The sequence below is a fragment of the Vigna angularis genome, chromosome 2, assembly GCF_016808095.1.
Source record: "Vigna angularis cultivar LongXiaoDou No.4 chromosome 2, ASM1680809v1, whole genome shotgun sequence".
In the NCBI taxonomy this organism is placed as follows: domain Eukaryota; kingdom Viridiplantae; phylum Streptophyta; class Magnoliopsida; order Fabales; family Fabaceae; genus Vigna; species Vigna angularis.
Genome location: NC_068971.1, coordinates 47302033 through 47309966, shown reverse-complemented (window position 1 = coordinate 47309966; position 7934 = coordinate 47302033). Strand labels below are relative to the sequence as shown.

At 31.9% G+C, this 7934-nt stretch overlaps 1 protein-coding gene across 1 annotated transcript; it reads left to right on the top strand.

Moving 5' to 3' along the window:
- Positions 1-2280: 2280 nt before the first annotated feature.
- Positions 2281-6075, top strand: LOC108329482 (U-box domain-containing protein 4). Its single transcript, XM_017563701.2, has 2 exons — positions 2281-2715; positions 4938-6075. The coding sequence occupies exons 1-2, from the start codon at positions 2405-2407 to the stop codon at positions 5788-5790; spliced, it is 1164 nt and encodes a 387-aa protein (XP_017419190.1). The 5' UTR covers positions 2281-2404; the 3' UTR covers positions 5791-6075.
- The last annotated feature ends 1859 nt before the right edge of the window (positions 6076-7934 follow it).

Below are 7934 nucleotides of genomic sequence, written 5' to 3'. Positions count from 1 at the left end.
TTCTTCTCCTATTCTTGCATTTATAGTTATCCTAATTCATATAAAAAATAAAAATATGAAAATAAACGTTTAAAAAACATATAAATAATATATTTTAATTAACAAATCATAATAACATACTTTATTTAAAGTTTAACATACAATAACTACATATAGACCACATATGAATTTATATATAAATATGTTATATATAGATGATGAAAAGCAATAAAATGATGCAACAAACGCATTAACATAAAAAATTTGGAAAAAAACGTGTTAAGGTAAACAGTATTAAAATGAAAAATCAAATATAAAACATTCTTGAAAACATAAAAAATTTGACTAAGACACAAAACATCAAAAGTAGTTGAATCAAAGTAGGAAAAACGTGTCGTTAGTAAGAAGATTGAAAATGAGACTAAAGTTACGAGAAAGAAGTTACATGCAATAACTATAGCAGAACGTGAAAACAATTTAAATATATGTGACACGATGGAGGTGATTTTATAATAGTTACTTTTATTTATGTATTTTGTTTTATTTTATTGTGTCAAGTAACTGTTAGAATAGGAGATAAATATAGAATAGTGAGAATGTTGCGAATATAAAAAAAATGATAAAATGAATGTTAGTTGTAGCAATTTGAGTGAGTGCTCTCTTCTATTTTTTTTACTTGTTAATATCTTATCATTTATAATTTATTGTGCAATTTACATTCCTTCAAACCCTTCGTCATCATTCTCTCTTCATTTATCATTCTTCATTTTGTTTTAATTTTGATCCCTCCATCAACCTATCATTAACAATAAAAAAACATTAAAAATATTATCATTAGAAAGAAATGCATGATTTATTGATTATAAGCAATATAATGTGGAATCAAGTGAATTAAAGATATTTGTGGCTTTGATCCACTATATAAGTGAATTAACTGTGAAATTTGGCCTCATAATGAATAGATAGAACACTTAAACACTTTTAAATCAAATTTAAAAGTACTATATGTTTGCTAGTCGCTGTAAATCTAGCACAAGATTTTATGAAAAATATAAATAATTTTCCTTACATACAATATTTTTTTCTCAAACCAACTTAAATACCAAACAATAATCCAAAATATAGAAACATAGAATAGAGCATCCAAACATAATCAAATTTTAATATGAGTTTGACCGAGTTAAAAGAATCATTCTTACAAACTGATCTCATTAATATTGATGATTAAATTAGAAGAAAAAAAAAATCTTTAGAATGAATGTGAATTTATTCTCTTTATAAATTTGATCACTTAAAATTTTGTATTAACTTTTAAACTATGATGATATATGATCGGATTTTGAGAAAAAAAAAATACAAAATAAGAAAACGACATATGTGAAAATAAATTTAAAAGAAAGAGAAGCAGGAGAGAATAGGAATGGCTTTGCATCCATAATGAGTAAGTTGAACAAATAAAATTTATTTGTTTTAAATGAAGCAAATTGGATGACATTTTTAATTTTCCCACTTGAATATCCATTTTTCTTATGTTTTGAATATTCATTTGTTTGAAATTCAACAAACCTACCGACGACACAGCATAGGCAACGGTACAAAAGCATAAGTTCTATGTCCTTTGTGTTATTACACATATTCCCCTCACATATAATTCTATCATTTTCCAATTTGCAATCAGACCCTTCCACAACCAAATAAATTATGCCCTAAAAATATTAAAACCAATTTAAAACATGTGGAAGGGATATTTAGGCCATTTTGAAGCATGCGCAAAAGCTAAAAATAATAATGTACCCAAACCAAGGCCCACCAAAAACAGTGTAACACGTTGATTGAAGACCAGACCAACGTAAGCACGGAGCCAAAACAACAATATAACAAACAATACTAATTAATATAATTATAAGAAAAAAAATATTTGAATATAATAATTGTTATGTGATGTTAGAACCATGTCTTCATCTATACGTGGTGATATAATTTGATATTTTTAACTAAATTGTAATTTTAGCACCTTTTTAATTTCTTTTCAGCGATTTGTTTTTAGATAACTTTATTAATGTGGGTGAATAAATTAATTGACTATTTTTAATGAAGTTTCTTCTTTAATAACTTTGAAACTTCAATTCAAAATATCTAATCTTTTTGTGTCATACATATAGAGTGTAATAATATAATAAAAGAAAGAAAGAAAGAAATAAAAAATATATGAAAGTTGTTCTAATGTTTTACCAAACTACCAAACCAACAGCTTTCTCTCTCTCTCTCTCTCTCTATATATATATATATATATATATATGTTAGAAATAACTGTTGCTTAACGCCTCTCCCAGGAGCCTCCGCACCAAAACCACACACTTTGCGTTTCTCACTCTTCCCTTCAGACCAAACAGATATTTTCTCTCTTTCTCTCGCTACCACCTCAATGGAGAGTCCCCATTCGCTCTCTCCCTCGTCTTCCTCCTCGTATTCCTCCGACGGAGTCACTTTCGACACGGAGGAGCCGCGGACACCGCTCGCCGTGCGCCGCGCCCTGCAACTCATCAACTCCGGCGAGCCCCACCTCTGCCTTCAAGCCGCTCGTGACATCCGCCGACTCACCAAGACGTCCCAACGTTGTCGGCGCCAACTTTCTCAGGCTGTCGGTCCACTCGTCTCCATGCTCCGAGTCGACTCGCCCGAGTCACACGAATCCGCTCTCCTCGCCTTGCTCAACCTCGCCGTCAAGGACGAAAAGTACCTCACTACCCTTCCTTTCTTTCCTTTCTAGTCACCCAAAATTAAAAATGGTGGAAAATTCTGACTAATCATATTTTTTATGAAAAAATGAACGAAACCCCTACATAATTGACTAATTAGATTTTTCCCCTCGTGAGATTAATTTACTTGTAGTGGGTTTAATTTTTTTCTTTAATTTATACGGTTTTATGATTAATTTTATGTTAGTTTTGTTTGACGCACTTTTTTGATTCTGGGAATTCGTGTGCTTTATGAAACATACGCAATACCTTGAAGCCATCGAGTTGGGATTCGATATTGGAATTAAATATTGTCAATTTGGGATTTGATGTATTTCTATAATCATAATAATAGTATAGTGTTGTATAATAATGGTACCTAGCATATACGGTGTTACACAATGATTCTGATTCTGCTCTTTATTCTGTCTACTAGTTTTCTTCTCTTTTCCTTTTTCTTTATAATTTTTTTGAGCGGGATGGTTGAGTTTTCGTTTTTATATTCTACCTAGATGTTTGTTAGGAAGGATGATGATGACGATGGGTGATTCATGGTATACCATACTTTTATTCTTGGGGGGAGGGAGGGGTAGTTAGTTTCCATCTTTTGACAGAAAATAAGGAAAACCACTTTATCATGCCTTAGAATGCAAGAGTCACATATTTCAGTGGTTGATTGAACTCTACAATATTTTGTTTCTTGAAATTATAAAATGAACCATCAAATTGATATTTACCTTTTATTATTATTCTTATAGAATACTGTTATTATTATTAATTAATCAACTAATTATAATACTTTTGTTAGTGTTTATTTTGCGTGTTGTGAATTCTAGCATGTCGAGTACGTTGCTTTGTGAATGATAATTGCTTTTGTGGCTGTTATGCATGCATGCTAATGCTATGTCACACAAGAAAGAATTGGATGCTTTTTTGTTGTTGAAACTTATCCGATTGCGAGGTGGATTTCCTTTGTTTCACATGGTGCTCTTTCTTTTTTACTTTTGTTTCTTTTCCTTTTTGGATCATGTCTTATTGTGGAAGTAGTCTTTATATCATTAAGTGCTCGTTGCTTAGAGTCAAGTTTCACCTTCTAGCTAAAGGAACAGTTTAATTCCTTTATTTTGCTTTCACTTCTAGTTGCTAACTAAATATTTGCGTTAAGGGTTAAAATATTAGAGAACGATTAGGCTCATCTAGACGAATAATAATGCCATATTTGGTTATCATATACCGAAAATAATTAAATTACCTAACGGGTTAAAAAGGAAAGCCATTGAGCATGCATTGATGACTTCTAGGATATAGAAATGGGAGAATTCTATCTTCTTTGTTATCTTATTTTTCTTCAATGTTTTTAAATTAGTGATTTAACAACCGTGGGCGTAATTTTTATAGAGATGGTTCAGATCTCTGCATTGAACGTGATGTTCAAATGACTTTCTGCCTACTCCTCTCCTCATTGTTTTTGTTCAAGTGAAGTGAGGTTGAAAACGGGAAGGTAAAAGAAGGACTAAAGGGTGAGGTAGAAAGTTTTTATTTTTACTCATTGTTGCTTGGATAGAGGGTAAAAAATCACTTTCATGCTCTAGGAGTAACCAAAATTTGTGGGGTGGAGCGTAAATGAGCTGCACTCCTTTTTCAACCTACCCCCATTTTTGCTATACCAAACAATTGAGAAGTGACTTTCATTCCAAATTCCTACTTCCCCCCATCTTCCACCTATACAAAACAAGCGCACCTAAAATTTCTTGTTTTGGCTCGTGTTTTAATACACGATTACTGTCAATTTAGATCCTCTATCTCTTGTTTTTTCCTCTTCCCTGGGACCTTAAGGTAAGTGTTTTGAGCCAGCATCATGGACAAAGATGTGCATGGCAAGAAGTAAATCACCTAATATCTAACCACCACAAGAGGGTGAAACCAGGGGAATCAGATCTTATTCTACTCTTGCTTACATCAGTATTTTTATTGTTTCCACATTGTACCATGACATCATTAGTCTTCTACATCTAAAGACAAGATTGGGTATGTTCCAGGTTGTGATTGAATAAAAGATATCAGGATTTCAATTTCTTTTTTCTGGTAGATCTGATGTGACTTTACCCTGTGCTATTTATTTTGTGACTTTACCATTCTACAAGTATCATGTTTAAACTTTTCGTAGATAGTTTTTTTAGTCATAATTCAATCGTATTCATTACTTGAATGGACTTGCAGGAACAAAATCAATATTGTGGAGGCTGGTGCATTAGAACCGATAGTTAGTTTCCTCAAGTCTCAAAATGTAAATCTGCAGGAGTCTGCAACTGCATCATTGCTCACACTATCTGCCTCTTCGACCAACAAACCAATTATCAGTGCTTGTGGTGCCATTCCTCTTCTTGTAGAGGTCCTTAGAGATGGAAGCCCCCAAGCTAAAGCTGATGCAGTAATGGCTCTTTCTAATTTATCAACTCACCCTACTAATCTCAGTACCATTCTCGAGACAAACCCAATCCCTTTCATAGTTGATCTTCTTAAAACCTGTAAAAAGTCCTCAAAAACAGCTGAAAAATGCTGCGCTTTGATAGAATCCTTGGTGGATTATGACGAGGGCAGAACTGCCCTGACATCTGAGGAAGGCGGGGTTCTGGCAGTTGTGGAAGTTCTTGAAAGTGGCACTCTCCAAAGTAGGGAGCATGCTGTTGGAGCACTGTTGACAATGTGCCAAAGCGATCGATGTAAATACCGGGAACCAATTCTAAGAGAAGGTGTCATTCCAGGACTTCTTGAGCTTACTGTTCAAGGGACACCTAAGTCTCAGTCAAAAGCACGCACCCTTTTGCAGTTACTGCGAGAGTCTCCTTATCCGAGATCTGAAATTCAACCTGACACTCTGGAGAATATAGTGTGCAACATCATATCACAGATTGATGGGGATGATCAATCTGGTAAAGCAAAGAAGATGCTGGCTGAGATGGTTCAAGTAAGCATGGAACAAAGTCTGAGACATTTACAACAAAGGGCTCTCGTCTGCACCCCAAGTGATCTTCCTATCGCTGGCTGTGCTTCTGAAGTTTCTTCAAAATGATAGTTGCCGCTGGCCAACTCTGCCTCTTTCTCAGTTTTCTTCACCTTTTTTTGTCTCTGCATTTGGGGTTTGTGAGGTAAATTTCCAGAGTAGAAAACGGAAAAAAATAAGGAATAATACATAGTGAAGAATTATGCCAGTCCAGGCCATTGTGGAGGTATCGAGTGACTGGTAATTGTCAATAAACTAAGTTGTCAGTGGTAAAGGTCATGATTTTGTAGTTGGTTTGTAAAGAAACTGCTGTATAAAATGACATACAAGTGGTAAAAAGCTCCTTGTCCAAAATTCTTCTCCTTCTCCATTTCTGCAATGACTTAGTGTTTGTGTTTGTTCTACCCATTATAATCGTGCAAACGAATTCGGATACACCACTAACAAATCCCTGGAGTTCTAATGAGAAAAACAAACATGCTCTTATTCACCAGTATGTTTACTGTTTAACACCATTTCAATTTGCTGGAATATTTATCACTCGGCCAAAATTGTAACATTCAAATTGATTTTTATCATTATAATTGCTAGCTAAAACATAGATGTAGCTTGTACGTGTATTCATTTTCTATCATGCAATGTTATCTTAATAAATTAAAGTTAATATTTAAATTAATTTTGATTTTGTATATTTTTAAAATAAAAAGTTTGAATTGTTAAAATTTAAAACAACACAATATATATGACAGTGGATCTCACTTGGTAGATTAGAAGGGAAGTATCGTCCATTAAAATTAGAAAAACCAAGAGAGGTTTTTTAGGACATATTTAAGGAATTTTCTTCGAAATAGAAAATGAAAATAAAATGTTGCATAAAAGTGTGAGAAAATGGGCCGGCGGACAAACCGACCAAGTGATGAAATGTTCCCCAGTATTGGTTTGGCTGCTTTTCTAGCACATACTTCAAATCCAAGTGCGACACGTTTGCAAAACTTCAGTCAAAATTTTAATAATAAAGCCCTAAAGTTCATACCTTTTTATTTAACAAAAACAGTATTAAGTTGGAAAAAGGCATTCCATTTATCTCTTAAGACCAATCATTAGTTATGTTATACTCTTATAAAATACGATGTATCTCAAATGTAATATAATTATACTTTTAAAAATAAAACACTAATTTATGAATTTTTTAAACGTAGAGACCTAGTTAAACAAATAGTTATAGGAACATGCAAATGTTCTCATCGTATTTCCAAAGAAAATAATCATGTAGTGTATGCTTTCGCTTTTTATTTTCAGTGATAGTGTTCCTCTATTGGTATGTTTCCTGCCCACTTAGCCCCATTTCTTTCGTAACAACAAACATATTTTCTTTTTATTGGAATTTGAATTTGAATAAGAACTTTCTGAATTTGAATTACAAGAATTTCGTCTCATCTAGTAAATAAGTATTGAAAGTTTTTATTAAATAAATTCATTTAGGGAGACCAAACTTGTTTAATAACTCAAACCACCATAAACTATTTTGAATTTTATAAAACGAATTTCACTTCATCCAACTATCAAAACTTTGAAAAACTTATTAACAAGACTCGCTCAAGCGTAAATAGATCCAAAGTCTATAAATTTTAAAATCTTAAATTTTGTATTGGAGTAAATAGGTTATCTAATTAGTATCATCATTCAAAAAATTGGATAAATATCAGTTTGTTTGGTTGAGTTCAATTAGTATTTTTATGTTATATTTTAATTCTAAATATGATATCATAAACCAATTTAATGAAACACAAACAATTTGTTTCTCAATCATATACTAATGTCTTAATTAACATATCACATCAATATTCCAATTTCACATACCTTAAAATCAACCAAACACATAATCACACAAATATAATTATTATAACATCCTTACAATTACATCATTTTAACTTATAGTGCTAATAGAAAATAAGTTAGTCTATCTAAATCAAATTCTGATTCAATTAAACTTCAAATACTCAAACTCGATATCATATTTATACATAAAAAAATTCAAATTAACAATACGAACATCTTCTAATAATTATAAATAAATAAATATTCATCTTAAACTATTTTGAATCACATATAATATTTTAGAACACATATATGCAAAACTTATAAAAATAATTAAAAAAAATTACTAAAAAAATTACTTTAATATGCTAAAATTACTTTCTTCTATGTCATAA